This window comes from Apium graveolens, chromosome 2, assembly GCF_009905375.1.
Source record: "Apium graveolens cultivar Ventura chromosome 2, ASM990537v1, whole genome shotgun sequence".
Classification (NCBI taxonomy): domain Eukaryota; kingdom Viridiplantae; phylum Streptophyta; class Magnoliopsida; order Apiales; family Apiaceae; genus Apium; species Apium graveolens.
The window spans coordinates 318,406,722-318,428,041 of NC_133648.1; the positions used below are offsets into that span (position 1 = coordinate 318,406,722).

The 21,320-nt window shown below is 37.0% G+C and overlaps 3 protein-coding genes across 4 annotated transcripts; 1 reads left to right on the plus strand and 2 right to left on the minus strand.

Annotated features, from left to right (window-relative positions):
- The first annotated feature begins 385 nt into the window (after positions 1 to 385).
- On the plus strand, positions 386 to 7,792 carry LOC141708938 (uncharacterized). 2 transcript variants are annotated; one of them, XM_074512789.1, is made up of 8 exons: positions 386 to 613; positions 1,467 to 1,627; positions 2,742 to 3,768; positions 4,221 to 4,312; positions 5,397 to 5,471; positions 6,190 to 6,251; positions 6,645 to 6,714; positions 6,798 to 7,792. In XM_074512789.1, exons 1-8 carry the CDS (start codon positions 511 to 513, stop codon positions 7,569 to 7,571), a joined length of 2,364 nt encoding a protein of 787 aa, XP_074368890.1. In that variant the 5' UTR covers positions 386 to 510; the 3' UTR covers positions 7,572 to 7,792. The 2 variants fall into 2 exon arrangements, with proteins under 2 accessions (XP_074368890.1, XP_074368889.1); XM_074512788.1 differs by having other exon boundaries at positions 387 to 613; positions 1,467 to 1,639.
- A 153-nt stretch (positions 7,793 to 7,945) lies between these two features.
- Positions 7,946 to 10,102, minus strand: LOC141708939 (protein SODIUM POTASSIUM ROOT DEFECTIVE 1-like). Its single transcript, XM_074512790.1, has 3 exons — positions 9,289 to 10,102; positions 8,530 to 8,608; positions 7,946 to 8,273 (listed from the first exon to the last, which is right to left on the minus strand). The coding sequence occupies exons 1-3, from the start codon at positions 9,940 to 9,942 to the stop codon at positions 8,086 to 8,088; spliced, it is 921 nt and encodes a 306-aa protein (XP_074368891.1). The 5' UTR covers positions 9,943 to 10,102; the 3' UTR covers positions 7,946 to 8,085.
- Positions 10,103 to 12,754: 2,652 nt separating this feature from the next.
- Positions 12,755 to 13,249, minus strand: LOC141704713 (uncharacterized). The gene has a single exon (XM_074507901.1). The coding sequence runs from the start codon at positions 13,247 to 13,249 to the stop codon at positions 12,755 to 12,757; it is 495 nt and encodes a 164-aa protein (XP_074364002.1).
- Between the last annotated feature and the right edge of the window lie 8,071 nt (positions 13,250 to 21,320).

The window sequence follows — 21,320 nt, forward strand, 5'->3', positions numbered from 1 at the left end:
AGATATAGTCTACTTATCCTACTAAACTACGACAACATCGTATCCTATTATTAAAAATTAAATAAATAGTGTTATATATCCGCTAAACTACTAAATTGTTAAACCACTAGACCAGAGTCTACTTATTCTACAAAAAATATTCTATTATTTTTATTATAATTTTATAATTTTACAAAAAAACTTTAAAAATTAGAATATGATGAGATAAATAAATTTTTTAAATATTATCAGAAACCCGACACGATCTAAGTTAGTACAAAATAAAATACGTAATTGACAAATGTGTATCCTAAATCGTAAAATCGACCACCATTTTGACGGAAAAAATGTTATTTGTTTCCCCGTAACACAGCCCACTAAATAACCCAGCCCAATAGAATCCGAATATACCTGATCCCATTTTTCGCCTCTCCACAAAACAAGTGTGGTGCACGCAAACACTGCATTACATTTACACACAATCACATCCCTCATCTCTCCGATCACCGGAACAAATTGTCCGACCAAAAAATGGCCGGAGGAAAACGACGAATCAACAAATCGAACCGGAAAAACACGTCAGCTTTATTCGTTCAAGGCGGCATCTTATCCGATTGGACCTCTCCTCCTAAAGGTAATCTAATTCACACACACTAAATCGATCTCTGCGTGTTTTTTAATATATTTTTTTGTATTTTTCTGTTAATTTTCTGTATTTTTCATTTTTATTTATCGATTTGAGTATGTGATGTTATTTTAGGCTAATTCACACATACACACTAAATCAATCTCTGTGTGTTTTTAATTAGCGATTTGAGTATGTGATGAGTTATTAGGTAATAGTGCTATAATTGTAACCTAATTAACACACACTACATCGATCTGTGTGTGTTTTTCATTTTTTTGTTTTGTTTTGTTTTTTGTTTTAAATTAGCGATTTGAGTATGTGATGATATTTTAGGTGATAGTGTAAGTAATTGGACCTAATTCGCACACACTAAATCAATCTGTGTGTGTTTTTCATTTTTGTTTTGTTTCGTTTCATTTTGTTTTTTGTTTTTAATTAGAGATTTGAGTATGTGATGTTATTTTTGGTAATAGTGTAAGTAATTGGAACCTAATTCACACACACTAAATTAATCTGTTTGTGTTTTTCATTTTTCGTTTTATTAAGTTTTGTATATTTCTGTTATTTTGATTTTTTATTAGCGATTTGAATATGTGATGATATTTTAGTTAATAGTGCAAGTAATGTTGATCTAAGTTACACACAGTAAATCAATCCTTTGTGTTTTTTTTTGTTTCATTTTATTTTTGTATTTCTTTGGGACTTTGATTTTTAATTTGCGATTTGAGTATGTGATGATATTTAGGTAATAGTGCAAGTAATTTTAAACGAATTAAGACACACTAAAACAATTTGTGTTTTTTTGTTGTTTTCATTTTTAATTAGGGATTTGAGTATGTGATATGTTGTGATATTTTAGGTAAGAGTGGAAGTCAGGGGAAAGGAAATGCGACGAGTTCAGCATCGAGATCTGTAAATTCTGGAGGTAAACAGAAAGCTGCGGTTGCGTCGGGTTCGGGTACGAAAGTGGTATCGCAGAATGCGAAGAAAGGGAGTGTGTTCGGTTATGTTTATCCTACGGTAGATTGTGAGGTTTGGCGAAGTATTCTTGTTATGTGTTTGAGTATGATGACTGTTAAGTAGTGAATCGTTGGTGAATCATAAATGTTTATTTGTAAGAACGTGATGTTATCTGCTGTTTCTCATTACATTAAATTTTAAGTAAAATAGAAGTTGATATTAATACATTGTATAAGTTATAGTTTTTGGGAAGACCAAGACTTGAAACATGATTAACATGTTTTAACTTAAAAAATTTAGTTAGTAGTTGGCAATGAAGTCATAATCAGAACATTCTATATTTGTTCTCACTCATGTTCTTTCCTCTAGCTCATTCTTTTTTGACAAATTTAAAGAAAATTTCATCAACTTGATTGTACAAATAATATGTGTGAGAGAGAGACAGAGAGAGAGAGAGAGAGAGAGAATACTGATGTTCAAAGGAGTAGTAAGTTATTACTTAGATTCTGCACAATTTGGTACTTGTGAACAAATTTTGTTGGGAGATTATGCTCACGTGTGATTTTTTAGTTTTTATCTTTGTAATCAGTCTGCAAATTGTTAATTGTCATGTGATTGGTCTGCCCCTTTTATTATTTGTTTAAGCTTTAATCATATAAGTTTTAGAGTATTTGCGAGTGATAGTCCTGGATTATAAAAGTTGGTTTGCATTAGTTGCTCTGAATGGATGTAGGATTTGTAAGCTTAGTGTTTGGCCAAAAGAATAGTAAAATTAATATGTCTTGACTAAATATATATATAATCTAATCATTTTTTATATTACTGAACTTGGTACTGACTGCTTTGTTTAATTGATCTAATCTATTCGAGGACTAGCTTGTGAATAAAGATGTAATAATATTTATTATGAGCAAGAGCAGCTGATATTTTTTGCTATAAATAATTAAATATACAATGCCAGGAGTAATAATAATTGATACAATACCTGCAGTATAGCACTCTATAGAAAGATTTTGTGATACTATGAATTCGAACATGACTCAAATTCTTAGACTGTCTTCGATTGGAAGTAAATGTTGGTTATATTCTTCGTATAGATTGAAAAGGAAGTATATTATATATAAAAATAAAAAAGAAGCGCTACATGATCTGATTTACACTGATTTAACTGTAGGGGGGTACACATGTAGACGTCTGTAATGATGGAGATAAAAACATGGATTTGTCCGATCCTATTGTGCTAGTTGATTCTGGAAATACTCAGATATTTGCTTATGTTGACGAAAAATCACTCAAGGAACCACAAAGCGTGAAGTACACTTACGAGTACAGTGCAGGGATAGGGTCAGATACCTCGCATAGGGAATTGGGATTACTCAAGGAACCACAAAGCGTGAAGTACACTTACGAGTACAGTGAAGGGATAGGGTCAGATACCTCGCATAGAGGATTGGGATTCTCTGAAGAATTAGAGACACCTCCAATTGTTCCTTTACTTTCTTCAAATCCCGAACAGCAAGAAGATTCTTGTCTGGATTCACCATCCTTTGAAGAGGAAATGGAAACTGATATTGCTTATGTCAATGAACCAAGTGAGGGTGATGACCTGCTGGCTAAAATGCCATCTCCGGAGAAAAATTCTGGTTATTTGTCTATTGGAGGCATGAAATTGTACACCCAAGATATCTCATGTGGTGAAAGTGAGGAGGATGATAATGAGCTGTCCTATGGGGAAAGTATGGAGTCTTCTGAATCAGAGGAGTCATGTGGATCATCTGAAAGTGATGGCTCGTCAGATAGCGATTCAAGTATTGATGAAGATGTTGCAGAAGATTACTTTGAGGGTATTGGGGGGAGTGATAAAGTTGTAAATGCTGATCTTTTGGTAGGGAAAATGCGTAAGGTCAATGATGATGGTGTCTCTGGTGGTAATTATATTGATACTCTGCAGAAGTTAGGCGGGATTGATCTTCAAGATGCTTCGAGGGAGTATGGCTTGAAGAAACCTCAATCAGGAAACAGACATCGTTCAAAACTTGGTACCCCTGGAAAAGGTGAATTTACTTGGTCATCTGCCTTGGATGACCTAATGTTTGTAAAGGATTACAGAACAAGTTCTGGGAAAAAGAAGCATGGTTTGAGGTTTCCACAATCTTGGCCTTCTGATGCTCAGAAGGGCAAACATTTCAGGAAATTCCCAGGTAATTATTAAAAGTTTGATTTGGTAGGGTTATATAACATGATCCATGGACTTGATGGCGTTCTACCTTAGTGGCTAGAAGGTTAAGTTCTTCACCTATACCTCCATGAATTTTCTTCTCTATTTCTGATGATCTCAGGGCTAGATCCTTAATAACAAACTCAGCAAGTAATCCAGATTACCCAATTAATGTAGCTACTACACTGTAGATGGGGGCATGGGGCTATTAGCCTATAAAAGTTCTCACCTAAGTTTATACAGAGTTGAAGGGAGAACTTTTTTAATGTATAAGTTAATCTCTATTGACTTAATTTTTTTTTAATTTTCTTAAAGTGAAATGGTATTTTGCTGGGGTATTGCAGAATCAAGTTGCATTATGCATCAATATTTACGCTCAAATCATCACAAGCATATATTGATCTCATTATTTATGCCTTTAGAATGCCATTTCAGGTGAAAAAAAGAAACTTCGTAAAGAAACAATTGCTAATAAGCGTTGGGAGAGAATGATTCGTCGTGGTGTTGATCTCGAGGAAATTAATTTGGTAAGCATCAAGTCTGATTTTTTAATTAATTGCGGACATATTTGTTCAACTTCACAATCATGCGAATATCCAGATCTAACTTTTGATTTGGAGTTTTGAAACGTTTGAAATGGTTAATTACATTGAGAAATATGGTAGCTCCGTAGTCATACAAACAGGGTTGCACTTCATAACTAGTACACAGTAATCAATCCCAAAAACAAAATGAACTACAAGCTTAATCATTTTGTTTTAAATGTAAAGAACAGTTTAAATTTAATTTGTATCTCCATGTCGTCAACAACGGAGCTTATCATGCCATATCTAAGGAAGAGGCCACTGTATCATACTATTGATAACCTTTATATACGTAGACTACATTAGTAAATAATATAGTAACGGTACTTCCTCCTTTCCTATTTAAATGTCCTTTCAGACAAAAACTTGGTCAAATAAACCAAACTTTGACCATAAATTTTTCTTATATTTTCTAATAAATAAGCAGTATTACAGATTTCGGAAATCGAAACTATTCGGTTGAGGTACCGATTTACGATTTATCGGACGATTTTTAAAAATTGGATGTTTAATCGGCGATTTATCGGAAATCGGTCAAATCGGACAAATATTTTTGACCGATTTTTGAGCGATTTATCGGCAATTTTTTAAAAATCGGCCGATTTCTATATCAGAGTAAATAAGTGATAATTTTTTATGAATATGAACCTATATTTCGTGTATATTGCTAGTGTTAAAAATATTGAACTGTTTATATATATAGTGGTAAAATTACGGTCAAAATTTGGTCAATTTGACTGAATTTTGCTATTTAATTAGGGACGGAGAAAGTATAGATTTTACTTAACTTTAATGATTTACCTTTTGCCACATAAATTTATCAGTTTCTTCACCTGTGGTGAATAAGTTTGTTTAATTTTTTTTGTAGTTGATTAAAACTATTGAAAATAACCATTCTCATCTTTAAATGATATTTAACCTGAATCCAAACAAGAAAGTCTCGTTAAGATTTAGGTTTAACACAAATGTATGTGAAATTCTCGGTAAATTCATCAATGATAATGAGACTCTTTCTTCCGAACTGTAGAAATTACAGCAGATGGTTTTGGACGGAGGTGATATTTTATCATTTCAACCTATGCACTCCCGTGATTGTTCCCAGGTGAGGGGTCACCTTGTCTCACTATGGTGCTACTTGCTACTTCTTTGTTTGTTTTGTGTTTCACTATTTTTGAACCTTACTTGAAACATTAATTTCTTGTCTTGGTGATTTTTATACGTTTTACCATTGTCTGGTCAATTGGTTGCTTATTTTCCTTTACAATGAATATAACAAATTTTGTGGTTGCTTATTTGCCATTAAAATCTATATAACAAATTTTATGGTTTATGTGTGTCTGCGGTGTATACATATATTTCACATGTCTATTACTCCTATCAGTCACCTCTGATTTGCTGATATATAATTAGCAGTAGTGGACATGTGAAATATATGTATAATAGCAAATAATTGTCCCTACACATGATTTGATCATCGACTATCTATCTCCTGTTAGTTATCTAGTCATGCTTACGATGGTGCCCTTACACATGATATGATCATCCATGCTTCAAATGCAATTGTTGAGAAAACAAACTTTTTTTAAGCTCCCTATTCTCTTTCTTGCTTCTTTATTCATTCTTCTTGATTTTATCTGATCTGCTACATGTGCACTTCTTTTTTTCTAAATTACATATGCAGTTTGTTGAAGCTTGTTTTTCATAAACTCATAATTATGTCTATGCAGAAAAGTTATCTTCCAGTTGTTGACAATCTTCAAAAATTGGTTTCTTGAATTCAAAATATTCATAATTACTCTATCTTTTTTATATAAATTCAGGTCCGCAGGTTGGCAGCAATATATTGCTTGCACAGTGGGTGTCAAGGTTCAGGGAAGAAGAGGTAATTTGTAAACTGAGTCGGTGGTTCCAGTGTAAGATCCCTTCTAATAAAAATTAGTGAAGTAAAAAACAGGTGAATAAAAATAGGCGATTTTCACAAGTCGAGGTGAAGACCAAATTGTAAAATTATAGAATGTGCTTCTGTTGATTACCAAAAATTGTTGCATAGGATGCAATAGTAGCATTTGTTCGATTTTCTCTGTGAACTCCTCCCATATGTTTCTGTAGTTGGCAGGTGAAGAGAGTGAACAAAAAATACAAATCAAAGCCAATACCATATTTGATTTTGTGCTAATATCATTACCCTGATGTTTCTCAAATGCTGTTTATTTAGTTATTTGGACCCTGTGATTGTCAAAACAACTTAAATTTTGTATTGTTTGTTGATATTCAGATTTGTTACTGTAATTCGAACAGAGCGCACATGTATGCCATCTTCAAGTGGTAAAGTTCGCCTTGAGAAGGTAACTCTAGCAAACTATTGGCTTTGTTCATTCTCTTTTGTTCCTTACTCACCTTATGGTGGTGGGTTGTTTCCGATGTCTAGCTGATTGGTGCCGGCAACGATGATGCTGATTTTGCAATTAATGATGTTACATCAACCAAGGGAGATAGAAAGATAGCTAAAAGGGGATCAAAAGGGTTTGGTCAGGGCTCTGCTCCAAACAAGTCATTTAAGAGCTCAGCTGATCGTTATGGCACTAAAGAAGTAAAAAGAAAGAATAAGAGCGAGGACAAGCGTTCTTATGCTGCACAGCCCATGTCTTTCGTCTCAAGTGGTGTTATGCATACTGAATCAGAGATCAGAACACTTAATACAACAGAGACAGAAAGCAGTTGTCATGACAAGAAAGATGTTTCTTCCAGCTATGGTGCCTTTGAGTTGCACACTACGGGCTTTGGGTCAAAGATGATGGCAAAAATGGGATATGTAGAGGGGGAAGGTCTTGGAAAGGATCACCAGGGCCGGGCAGAAGTCATAGAAGTGGTTCAGCGACCTAAATCACTTGGGCTTGGGGCTAATGCTCCTGAGCCACCTGAGCCAAGTTTTGCAAGTTCTGTTAAAAGGACCCAACTTCCAAAGAAGTCAAGCTCAAGTGGCTCAGGTGCAAAGGGGCCTAAAACAAGAAATAAAATGCACGGAAATGAGTCCCAACAGTTTGCAGCTTTTGAGAAGCATACCAAGGGATTTGGTTCTAAATTGATGGCCAAGATGGGGTTTGTTGAGGGCACAGGCCTGGGAAGAGATTCTCAAGGCATAGTTAATCCTTTAGTTGCATCCAGACTACCCAAATCCCGAGGATTGGGTGCTAAAGGATAGATTATTTCTAATTAATCACAGCATGATGGTCAACAATAAGCTAAGCACTTCATTTACTTTAACTCAAAATTTGATTAGTTAGTTTTATTGACATTGCTGTTTGTAAATTATTCCTAGACATCTTTGTAGAATATCATAATATTCTCTGAAGGTGTTTGACTTGCTGCATATTTGTAATTTATGATATTCTAATTAAATATCATGCACCGTTTTATAATTTAGACAGAGGCCTTTTGTGGCTGCCCATGGGGAACAAGGGTATTAAAGGGCTCGTGTTGAGCGAAGTTTAGGAGTGAATTTTTGATCTGGGTTGGTGGTGACATTTTTGAAGAATCATCAATGCTTTGATCGAGGTTAGAATTCTTAGATTTCCGTTAAACTCAACAAGTTCAAATATTGTTATTGACAACTTAGTCCAGTAACCGTACATTCTTGGAAAAGTCGAAGTTTACTACCAAAAATCAAGTATACTAGAATTCTTGGTATAAATTAAACCCTTTTCTGCTCTTGATTATCATACAACTCCTACATTTTCCTTAGTTTCCAAACTAGCTGTTGCCGAAGGGGTGGAAGATGACAGTGGAAGTGTCAAAAGTTGTGCATTTTTCACCTTGGAGACACTTGCCAGCACAGCTAATGGCGTCACATCCCCTACCACTGTCAACTTCTTGGCCGCAAAGTCTATATCGAATGATGTCACCCCTAATACAAATCACACAGGTCAGAACCATGAACTCTGTGAAGTACAAATTTTATTTGGCTGGAACAAAGTTAATATAATTGCATAGTAGATGTAGGAATGTTTATGTATCAACTTAGGAAAACGGAACTATTTGTTAGTATATTTCAGCATGTAGTGTTAATGGAAAATGTTTGTATATGAAAAAAAAATAATAATAAAAATTAGAAATGCAGTTATAGAATTTTGAATGTTTATATATAAATGCATTGGACCTACCTTCCATTCGAGAGAGATGTTTCCTCATTTTTTTCTCGCATCCTCTGCAGTGAAGGGACACTCTTAAGACAACTACTACCTGCAAATAAAGACCCACCTCCATTATATGAATCAGTAATCCACACCACACCCACTACTAATACACAGGACCACCATGTACTTCATACTGTGCTCTGTTCTTGTTGGCTTTCCTTACACTTGTAATGCATTACATAATTTCATGGGTATAGTGTGTAGCCTAGCATATCATTGAAATTACATTGAAGGTCTAGCTTGGTGTCTACAATTCGAGGGGTTTCCATCTTTAGGTTATAATGCCGAGTCTGCTAATATTGGAATTTTCACGTATACGATAGACTTGTGGAATGTGCATGAAAGCAATAGTAGTTAATATTAATGGATGCGTGTTATCAGGCTTGCAATTAGCTTTCATCAGGGAGTCCGTTGCAATGTTTATAAAATTTGTAAAAGTACAAACTTACAACATTAATGGGTGCATGATATGCACTTGCATGTAACTTTCATCAAAGATGAATTTGCTGAAAGTAGTTAATCAGATTAGCTAATAGCAAAGCTCTTACTAGAAGTGTAATCAGATTATATAACTAGCTATATTTTCGTACATATTAGCATTGAAGTGTAAACATGATTAGGTTGATTTTTTGTCATTAATTATCTACAAGATAATAAAAGTGAAGTATAAAAGTGAAAGAATGAAACTATAGAAGATACATAGAGGGTTAGTAAAAGAATGCTCACCTGTTGAGAAGAGCGAGTTGGAGGTGGAGCTGCTGAAGGTGTGTCATTGAGTTTGGGTTTAGAATCAGCAGGAAGCAATAACGGAGAAGGCGGCGGAAGAAGTGGATCAAAATCAGGTAAATTAACACTAGATTTTTGATGAGTTGATGTGAGCAAGTATCTAGAAGAACCAGGAGGGCTAAAAAATTCACCAGGATTAGTACAGCTCCACGAGCTCTTCTTCTTTATCATCCGATTATTGACATTCTTCTTACTCGTGTCATCACCGTTCTCATTTGTTGTCTCGGGGGCAGCAACACTCTTTCTCTTGTCATCAACGTTGCTTAGCTTTGTAGAAAAAGAAATACAGCCAGTAACAATCTCGGGGTTGTTCTCTTTAGATTTGGAAAAATTTTGGTGCTTATTGCGACTAGTACTATTCTTCACGCGAGCTGGCAGGGTAGGGGCAAAGACATCCAGGTCCCTTTGTGGTCGCCCAAACTGCATTGTCCCGAAGGCACTCTTGCGTCCTGGTTGTTCATTAGAAGAGGAGAGAATGGGGGTGTTTTGACTTGATTTCTTGAGTCTAGATGAGTCTCTTATTATGGGATTGTACCTGTCTATTGCTCGGCTTCCGAGACGAATGGTGGCAGAGGAAGAGGAGCTTTCATCCATATTATCCAAACCAGGAACTGAGAAGTGAGAATCTAACTAGTATGAGGAGAGTATATGAGTTTAGACTTGAAAGTAAGAAAAACAAAAGTTCTTATCTTCAAATCACAGACTAGAGAGATATAATATTTTGATTGATATACAACACAACTGTTGTAAGTGTCACAGTAACGTACAATGCAGGGCTATAAATTTGTTTCAGACATGAAAATGACATTTTCTGTATACAACAAATACATGGTAACTTTTCATGTCATTACCAAGGTAAACATTTTTTTAAGTTCAAACACTATGCCCTGAACATCACTTAATCCAATTTTTTTTAGGTTATGTTACGTTAACGTTCCTGATTAATTTAACCCTTCGTCGACAGAGTCTGCTAAGTCGATGTTAGATTAAACATCCGGGGTCTGTTTTAAGCCTTTGTTGACAGATTCTGCTGCGGCAATGTTAGATTAAACGTTCGGGGTTTGTTTTAAGCCTTTGTCGACAGAGTCTGCTGCTGCAACACCAAATAGCACCTTTTGAGATCTTGGATAAATATTTATCGCAGAGTAAAGAAGTATTTAGTTTGTAATGATGGTTAAATAATCTGAATGATACAGTCCATGCGATGAATGGTTCCAAGAAAGTGAGGTTAGTTTAGTGGGGAGTGGGGGTGTGTGCTGGAATCTCTGTGAATTGCAGAAACAGGCAAAAACTGTAGTTTATCACTGAGTTGAACTCAGGGATGAAATATTTATTGGCAATGCTGAGGCATGGCCCTGGCTTTTAAGTATTTCAAGAGTAAAAGACAAAGCAACGGTTAAATTATCAGTAGAAATTAAAACTCGCTTTGTTGAGAGCACATGGTTTGGTTTGGTTGTTGCTGCAAACGGCCGACGACTTGTACAGGTTTTGTTTTCTTTTATGGATTTTTCTAGTGTGCCTCCATGGGTACATGTTAAGAGTTAGTGACTGATGAAGTGTTCACAAAATATTGGTGAAAAGTTTATTAATAATGATGGACCCACTGCATGTATAAAAATCTCCACCAATAAATTTTTTACAACATCAATCACACTTTATTAGGATGTGTCCATGGGCACACACTGGACAAACCCAAAATAACTTGAGTCGTTCTCCCGTCAAACACATTACTAATAAAAAATCATTATAATTTAGATAAAAATTAATTTGACCTTACTTTCCCTCAAATACAATACTAATAAAAATTTATAATAATTTTAGATAAAAATTATTTTGAGCCGCCCTCGCGTCAAACACAATATTAAGAAAACATTATTATAACTTAGATAAAAATTAGTTTGACGACGCGTTGGAAGTACCTATTGATAGAGCCGATAATTTTATACACTACACGATAACACTACACGAAAATAACGAATTTGGACGGACATTTTTGGTAAATGAACATGAAAGTACACGAACACAAAAGTATACGTATAAATTTAGTGTCGGTTTTGGAATTACTCTTAGGTACACGACACGAAACGAAAGTATACGAAATAAATAAATAAATATATGTATCATAATTATATGAATACATATATCTTACAATAATAGTTTACATATAACTTTTACAAAAAATAGAAACAAACTAAATTCAAATTTTAATTTCACAAGAATTGATTGCACTTGAGTTTGTATGATTTCTTAACTTCACACTCGACTAGTAAAAACTACATATTTTAACCCGTCACTTAAATGCGGTTTACTTTGGTTCACGTGATTTGCAGGCTATTGCGTGAGCCCGTATGATTTACCCAGTGTGCACCCAAAAGGTAGTGGCTGCGGGTTACCTACGATATTTTTTTTAATATAAATTAGATTTATCTTTATTATTAATAATAATTTTTAATTACACGAAACACGACAAAACGTACACGAAGTGAAGGTACACGAACACGAAACAAAACAAATCCTTAACGGTTCGGGTTTAGGTTATGCATTTATAACACGAAATACGAAAGTATACGACACGTAAACATAAAACAACGAATTGTCAGCTCTACCTATTGATGGAAGAGGGGCCGCCCTCCCATCAAACATAAAACTAATAAAATTTTATTATGATTTGGGTAAAAATCAGTTTGTGTCGCTCTCTTGTCAAACACAATACTAATAAAAAATTATTATAATTTTAGATAAGATTTAGTTTGAGCCGCCCTACCGTCAAATACAATAATAATAAAAGAATTATTATAAATTAAAATAAAATAATAATGTTTCACTATAAATCAAAATGTCTCTACTTAATAAATTATGATACTTAATTTCAATATTTCTCATATAAATTAGGATAGCTATTTGTCACGGACTTAGAACTCCCTTAGTTTAACCGCGCCGACACTTAGCTCTTGTCTACCCTCGAGAACTACTAAGTAAGCCTTTCTATCCAACTAAGTGAACACACACAAGAACACTTACAGTATTTGAAGAAAGAGACGAACTTTGATTACTAAGAGCATTAGACAAGTGAAAGCTTGTACAAATTCTTGGATGCTCTTCCAAATGAGGGGATCTTCTCTATTTATACTACTCTAAGTAGGATTCTAGAACCTTTTACAATATTCCTCCACTCAAGAAGGTTCTAGGGGTTTCCATCTAAAATATCTATCTAAGATATTTTCTAAGTACATTACATAAAATTCTAGAGCTTTATTTTATTTACAAGAGATTGCTACAATATTCTAGATTACTCTAGAAAGCTCTGCAATGAAAAGTGGCATAGACGGGTCCAAATTTAAGCGGTACGTGACACTCTCCCCCACTTAATCGGAGACGTCCTCGTCGACGTGTGATAATCGAGAATCTATCTCTTGAACTGCCACAACTCTTGTTCATTCTCCCATGTAGCCTCACTTGTGGGTAGTCTCTTCCATTTAACCAAGTATTGAGTACTTTGTGGTATCCCTCGACGCCAAATGATTTGATCAACCAACACCTCATCTACTTCTCGCTCAAATGACTTTGTCATCAATGGAGGTGCGCGAGATGAGCCATTCCTTAAGGGGTCTTCCACATCCTCATTATAAGGCTTTAGCATGCTCACGTGAAAGACCGGATGAATCTTCATGTTGGGAGGTAGTTGCACCTTATATGACACATTTTCTACTTTACCAACTACCTCAAATGGTCCTTCATACTTGCGAATGAGCCCTTTATGCACCTTTCGAAAGACCTTAAATTGTTGGGGAAGAAGCTTGACCATTATTTTGTCGCCTACATGATACTTCATTGGTTGTCGCCTAACATCCGCCCATTTCTTCATCTTTTTTGCCGCCTTGGTTAAATATGCTCTCGCCATATCCGCTTGTTCCTCCCAAGACTTAGCCATGTGCAAGGTTCCCGGACTTTGCCCACTTTGTTGGTGTGCAACGAAATGAGGGGTTAGGGGTTGTTGGCCTGTTGTGAGCTCAAAGGGGCTCTTGTTAATCGCCTCGCTCCTTTGTAAGTTGTAAAAGAATTGGGCTACATCCAACAACCTTGCCCAATCCCTTTTGTTAGCCCCTACAAAGTGCCTCAATTAGCACTCAACTCTCGGTTTGCCCATCAGTTTGGGGGTGAAAGCTATTAGAGAAGTGTAGTTCGGACCCCAAGTAGTTGAACAATTCTCTCCAAAATTTCCTTGTGAAGCGCGGGTCTCAATCACTTATGATGGTTTTGGGAAGTCCCCAAAACTTAACCACGTTCTTGAAGAACAAACATGCTGCCTCCTCCTCGGTGCAATCAGTGGTGGCTGCTATAAACGTCCCATACTTAGAGAATCTATCGACCACCACCATAATAGAGCCAAAACCCTCGGACTTGGGTAAGGCCGAGATGAAATCAAGTGAGACATTCTCCCATGGTCTAGTAGGAATAGGGAGTGGCTCGAGTAGACCTGCTGGTTGTTTATTATCCACCTGTCTTGTTGGCACACAAGACAAGTCTTCACATAGACCTCCACATCATCCTTCATTTTAGGCCAAAAGTAGTTCGCCTCTAGAAGTGCATAAGTCCTTCATTGCCCCGGATGGCCCGCCCATTTTGTGTCATGCCATTCCCTTAGTAAGGTCTTCCTTAAACTTCCCCATCTAGGAACATAAACTCTCGCTCCTTTTGTGTAAAGAAGACCGTTGTCTACCCAAAACCTTTTTGTCTTGCCCACAATCGCCATAGTCATGAGTTGGGAGGCCACGGGGTCTTGAGACAATCCCTCCTTAATATTCTTCAAAAGATCCCTCGAGACTTGAGTAATAGCTGCAAATTCCGCCTTCCGACTTAGGGCGTCGACCACAACATTCGCCTTTCCCGGTTTGTACTCCATAGAAAAGTCAAACCCTGTCAAGAAGTCTTGCCACCTAGCTTGTTTAGGAGTTAGCTTTTGTTGTGACTGAAAATAGCTAGTGGCCACATTATCCGTCTTGATGGAGAAGTGTGAGCCCAACAAGTAGTGTCGCCAAGTGCGCAAGCAATGAACAACCGCCGCCATCTCCTTTTCTTGCACCATATAGCGCAGCTCAGTGTCATTAAGCTTGCGACTCTCAAAGGCAATAAGATGTACCTCTTGCATAAGTACCCCTTCAATAGAAAAGTTGAAAGCATCGGTGTGCACCTCAAACTCCTTAGAACAATCCGGAAGAGTGAGGACCGGTTCCTTCGTGATCGCCTTCTTAAGATCCTCAAATCTATTTTGGCAAGCTTTGGACCATTCCCAAGTTTTGTTCTTCTTGAGAAGGTCAATGAGTGGTGCGGCTCTAGAAGAATACCCTTTGATAAATCTTCGATAATAATTAACTAGGCCAAGGAAAGATCGTACCTCGGGGATCTTGGATGGCGACTCCCATTCCTCGATAGCTTTTATCTTCTTCCCATCCATCCTTAAAGTTTCATCCTTGATAACATGTCCCAAAAAATCCACCTCATTCTTGGTAAATGAGCACTTCTCCTTCTTGATGTAAAGCTCGTTTTCCCTCAAGAGCTTGAACACCATCATCAAGTGCTTAGCATGATCCTCCAGCATATCGCTGTAGACCACGATGTCATCAAGATATACCACCACAAACTTATCAAGATAAGGGTGGAAAATCTCGTTCATAAGAGTGCAAACTTTGGCTGGGGCGTTAGTTAACCCAAACGGCATCCCAAGCCACTCATAGGCGCCATAACGAGTCACACATGCAGTCTTCGGCTCGTCACCCTCGGCGATTCTTACTTGATAGTATCCCGACCTTAGATCCACCTTGGTGAAATACTTTGCCTTCCCTAACCTATTTAATAAGTCAGCGATCAAAGGAATAAGATACTTTTTTTTATAGTTACCTTGTTGAGAGCCTGGTAGTCAATACAAAGCTTTAACGACCCATCCGCCTTCTTTTGAAATAAGACCGGTGCTCCATTAGGTGCTTTGGACGGCCTAATTTGCCCCGCATCCAAGAGTGATGTGAGTTGCTTCCGTAGTTCCTCCAACTCCGGGGGAGCCATCCTATATGGTGCCATAGCCGGTGGTTTAACGCCCGGCTCCAGATCAATCTTATGATCCACCTCCCTCCTTGGTGGAAGTTTCTTAGGTAGCTCCAGTGGCATCACATCTTGATTTTCATCTAGAACTTCCTTGATTATGTTTGGAAGGGCAACTCCATCTTCTTCAAGTTCAGCATTCTTCATGACTACCACCAAGTAGGTCTTTTCCCCCTTCTTGAACCCCTTCGATAGTTGCATGGCCGATAATGTCTTCACCTCCTTGGTGCCTTCGATTGTTGTGACCATGCAAGGATCCCCTTCTTTCATAATACACATTGAGTTATAATAGGGCATCAGGATAACATTCACGTACCTTAGGAAGTCCATACCCAACACGACCTTATAGTCATCCATTGGGGCCACCGAGAAGTCTACCTTTCCTTTCCAAGTGCCAAGTTGTAACTCGACTCCATGTGCTACTCCCTCCAAAGGCTTGACCTTAGCATTAATGGTCTTGAGCCACCCGCTTACATTAGAGATCTTCAAGCCAACCCTCTTGGCCTCCTCCAAAGTAATGAAGTTATGAGTCGCTCCCGTGTCTACCATGGCTTGGGCCTTGTTCCCATTCACAAGTGCCTCCACATACATAAGCCCCTTGATTCCTTATGGTTTCGGCACCGGTTTGGCCTCTATGGTGTTGAGCAAGCGAATCGATCCAATGTGCCCCGCATCGGATGCTTGATCGGTAGTTGTTAGGTCACACACACTGTAGAAGGGGGTTGAATATAGTGTATAGCACAATCAAATCGAATTCAAATAACACAAGAAACAGAAAATAAACTTTATTCAATGTAATAAACTCTGTTACAATATGGAACTGTCCTCTCTCAGTGATGAACAAATATCACGAGAGCTGTTAGGGTTACAATTAATAATATTCTTGATAATGATAACACTTATAGTGTAAACCTTATGTCTGTGTTTATATATTACACAGTTACAAGATAATCACTAATTGATATGGAATATAATTCTGCTTCCTAAAATATATCAATCAGTTATCTTTTCTTCCAAGTATTCCATTCTTCACAGAATTCCTTCTTCATGCATATCTCTTCTTACGTTTGTCTTGATCTTCTTTCCTTTCAATCAGTCGCCTTCCTTATCTGAAAGTTTCCTTTAAGTCCTGATATTATCTCCTGATAAATATGTTAGGTCACACACACACTGTAGAGGGGGGTGAATACAGTGTATAGCACAATCAAATCGAACTTTAATAACTCAAGTAACAGAAAACAAACTTTATTGAAACAATAAACTCTGTTACAGTATGGAACTGTTCTCTCTCAGTGATGAACAAATATCACGAGAGCTGCTAGGGTTACAATGAATAATCTTCTCGATTGTGATAACACTTATAGTGTAAACCCTATATCTGTGTTTATATACTACACAGTTACAAGATAATCGCTAATTGATATGGAATATAATTCTGCTTCCTAAAATATATCAATCAGATATCTTTTCTTCCAAGTATTCTATTCTTCATAGAATTCCATCTTCATGCCTATCTCTTCTTATGTTTGTCTCGATCTTCTTTCCTTTAACCAGCTGCCTTTCTTATCTGAACGTCCTTCAGTACTTAAGTTCTGATATCCATCTTCTGATGATTATCTCCTGATAATATAAGTACTGATATCCTTAAGTCCTGACTTTCAGTAAATACTGATTTATCCTGTTTAAGTAAGATCTGAAAACTAAACATAAATCACATTAGCCATGACATTATCAAATATATCTAACAATCTCCCCCAACTTGTAAATTAGCATAATATACAAGTTTAACAGATATTTGATGATGTCAAAAATATTAAGTACAAATGCATGAGAATTTGACTAGATAACTACAAATTGCAGTCTTTCAAGCTTTACCAATCTTTAACTTCTGATAACAACTTCAGTCTGTATCCATATCAGAATTTAAGTAGTTGTAGATCTTGACTTGGCTTCATCTTCTGATCTTTCTGATGTCAGGAGTTGTTCTGAGATAGTTCTTCAACAAACATCTCTCAGCATATCTGAGTTCATCAATCATCCTCCTTTTAGCATCTTTAAGTTCTGCAGAATCTTCACCAATTTGAAAGATTGCAGCCCTGAGATCATTAATTTTAGCTTTCTTTATGTCCTGATCCAGTCTGATCAAATATGCATTGTCAGACTCAAGATTGAATTCCACAGCCCTGTAACCCAGAAATGTAGTTATAATCTTAGCAGAATTGGGCTTCATCTCAACAATATCACCCTTGTGATCTCTGTACTTTGGAAGATATGAGCTGTCAGACTTAACAAAATAAAGCTTTTTCTGTTTCTGAATTTGACTCTTCAAAAAGTTTGCAGCACTTTCTGTTATTTTGTCATTCACTTGAAGTAAGAATAAAACATGTTCCAGCTCTTCAAAATACTTCAGTGGGATGACATTTTCCCTTATATGATAAACCCTACCATCTGTCATGAAGTACAACAAGATGTGTTCTTTCAAGTAGGTATGATAAACCATTTGTACAGATTCTAGTTGATTCAATCTCTCAGGAGTTGCTCCAATACCTGGTTCACTTAAGGAAGTTGGATCATTGGTTGTGTTCTGTATTCTTCTTTCATCAGCACTTCCCAATCCAGTTTTATCTCTTGCTTCCTTTCCAGTAATCACTCTTGCTTCAAAACCACTTGCAGTAGTCTTCAAAGGTTGAGTCTGTTTGGCTTTAGTGAATCCTGGTAAGAGTATCTTTGAAGGTTTAACATGTGCAATGTCAAAGGTTTCCTTTGATATATCTTCTGATATCAAGTTAACTTGAGCTATGTCAGAGGTTACTTGCTTCTTTGAGATATCAGAACTAACTATCTCTTGACTCTGAACAACTTGAGCCATGTCAGAGGTTGTTTTAGAAACTTTTCTTGAAGTCAGAGCAAGATCAACATCTTCATCAGTAATTTCTTCATTCACAGGAGGCACATAAACCTTAATAGGTTCACCAACTTTCTCTTTGCCCTTGGACCTTGGATCTATCTGCAGTTGTGATTTAGCTTTGGTTGCTTCAGAATTTGTCCTTTCTTTTATCACAATGTCTTTGAGTTTTGGAAGTTTCTTTTTACCAGAAGTTTCAGATTTAGATTTGACTTTTTTTGATTTAAGCCTAGCTTCTTCTTCCATCAGACTCTCCAAGTCCATTCCTGGATTTTCCTTAAGAAATAACTGTTTTGACAGTTCTTCATCAAGATCTAAAAGTTCATCAGAACTTATCCTTTTACCAGTAGCAGAAGTAATTCTTTTTCCAGCATCAGAACTTGTCCTGTGACTTATGATTTCAGCTTTTCTTGATGAGAAACCTCTACCTTGACTATGACCTCCACCCATTCCAGAGTTTCCCTGGTCATCTTTTTCATCATCCTTCCCCTTTAGTGTCTTTTCAGTTCTGCATTTGGACTTAATTACTTTCTCCCCCTTTTTGGCATCAGCAGGTAAGAGAAGAGAGACAAGCAATTCCACTGAGGCTTGGATTTCATCAAGTTGAGATTGCCGAGAAGCTTGATTTTTCAAATAGCATCAATCTGAGACTGTTGCTTCTCTTGGGTCTTCTCAATATAAGCAACTCTGTCAAAGGTAGGTTGGAAGAAATTTTTCTTATCAATTATCTGAACTTGTTCTTGCTTGATTAGTTCTTCCTGAATTTTATATAACTCTGCATGAGTAGTTGAATGGAGACCTTGCAGATGTTTAGTACTCAATGTAGTGACTCGAAGCTGTGTTTTGAAATCATCAGTAATTAACATCTCACCAGCTTTTGTCAAGTGCTCAGCAAGATTCTTTGCAGATAGAACACAGGTAATTGAGTTCCATTCCTTAGTCCACTCCTGTCCTGCAGGAGTTTCACTCCAAGGCACTAGTGCTTCTCTTGTAACAAACTTCTTAACTAGTTCACTTTTGTGAACAGTTTACTGAGGTGCATGTCCTGAAGGACCTGCTTCATCAGCATCTGCATTTGGAGCAGCATCACCAGTATCATCAACATTTGCAGCATCAGAACTTACAGAATCAGCATCTTCTGATAAAACAACAGTATGAGAAGCAATTGAGGCTTCAACATCATCCTCTAAGTGCTGATCTGGTTCCAAGTTCTGATCAACATCCATATCCTGATGCTCACCTATATTCTGATCATCAACATCTAGATGCAGAGAAGGTGTAGTAGACAATTCTGGAGTTTGAGTAGCATCAGTAACAGGTGTTGTTGATGGATTAATTGATGTTGGAGCTTCTAAGTAAAGTACCTCAGGCACAACCAGGTTCTGAATATCAATTTCAACACTTGTGCCTGGATCAACAGGAGATATAGTCTTATGTACAGGAGACATAGATGGTGTGTTGGCCTTTTCTGTAGCAGCTTCATGAGTTGGAGTCAATGGAGAAGCAGTAGCTTCAGCAGATTCTGGTTCTTGTGAGATCAGAGATTCCTGATCTCCTTTCTTAGCTGCTGCTTCCTCATCATCTGAAACTGGCCTTTTAGCTCTCTGTTTCTTGTATCTCTTTGAAGGTGGGGATTCCTTGGGAGGTTCAGCATAAGTCATTCTTCTAAGCCTTTTGAGAAGCTTAGATCCCCCAATTCCAGAATCCTTCTGAGAAGGAACTTTCTCAGCTTCTTTAACAACAGGTTCTGATGAAGAAACATGTTCCTCACTATCAGACTCATCTCTCAGAACCATCCTCCTTCTCTTCTGTGGTGTTTGAGAAACAATCTTTGTCCTCTTGGGCTTGGAAGATGAAGGCTTCACAGTAGGTGCTGAGGATGAAGGTTGAGCTGACTGTGAAGTTGAGAGATAGGATTTGAGATATGTTCTGAGGGAAGGTTGAGGTATAGATGTATGAGTGGTATGTTCTGATGGTTGCTGTGGTGTTTGGGTTGTGGTGGTGGGTTGGACATCAGGATAAACAGATCTATAGATTTGAGGATTAGCATTTACCAAGATCTGTTTTACAGACTGAGGAATCTGTAAAGGTCTAACCACCTTTTTCTTAAGGTCAGCATTTACCAAGTCATTAAAGGCTCGTTTTGCAATTTTGAAAGGTGGAGTTAAGTCAGTGGTAGGTTGGGGTTCATCAGCACAACAGAAATTATATATAAGCTGATAAAATCTAGCAAAGTAGACAACATTCCTATCTTCTATCATCCTATCCCCAATAAAACCTATCACAGCATTTGCAAAATCAAAATGAGTTTGGTTAATGATAGCATACCCGATGTGCTGACTCATTATAGGAATGACATCAAAGTTGGAACACTTATTCCCAAAGGCTTTAGTGATGCAGTCGAAGAAGAAGCTCAATTCATTTCTGATATGAGCCCGTTTCAACTGTCCAAGCTTAGCCAACTCTGCTCATACCCCAAACTTGCCATTAACTCTTGTAGAGCTGATTCCTCCGGTGTTGAGAAAATACAGCCTTCTGGTAAATGTAAGGCCTTGCGAATTGTACCAGGAGTTACCACATGTTCAGTATCATCCACTTCAAAAACAATGCTGGGAGTACCATTAGCACCACCATTGTCAAAATGCCCAGTCCGCCAAAATGTCAGAACTTGTTGGCTTGAAAAGACCGAAGGCTAGGTCAATGCATACCCAATTTCACTGTGTGCAAGAAGATCTTGCACAAAATGCAACTCAGACGGAGCTTCAGCATGATCGAGAATTGCAGCATAGTTATTTAGAACGAACTTAGCTCCATCAATGATCAAATCCTTAGGTGCCATGAGAATAATTGAAATTTAAGGTTTACCTGTTAGGTGTTTGATAAAATGTCTGTATGAAAAACCAACGTCAGGAGATGAGAGAGAGAGAGTAAAAGCAAAGAAAGAGAGATAAAGTGTAAAAGTAAATAAAAG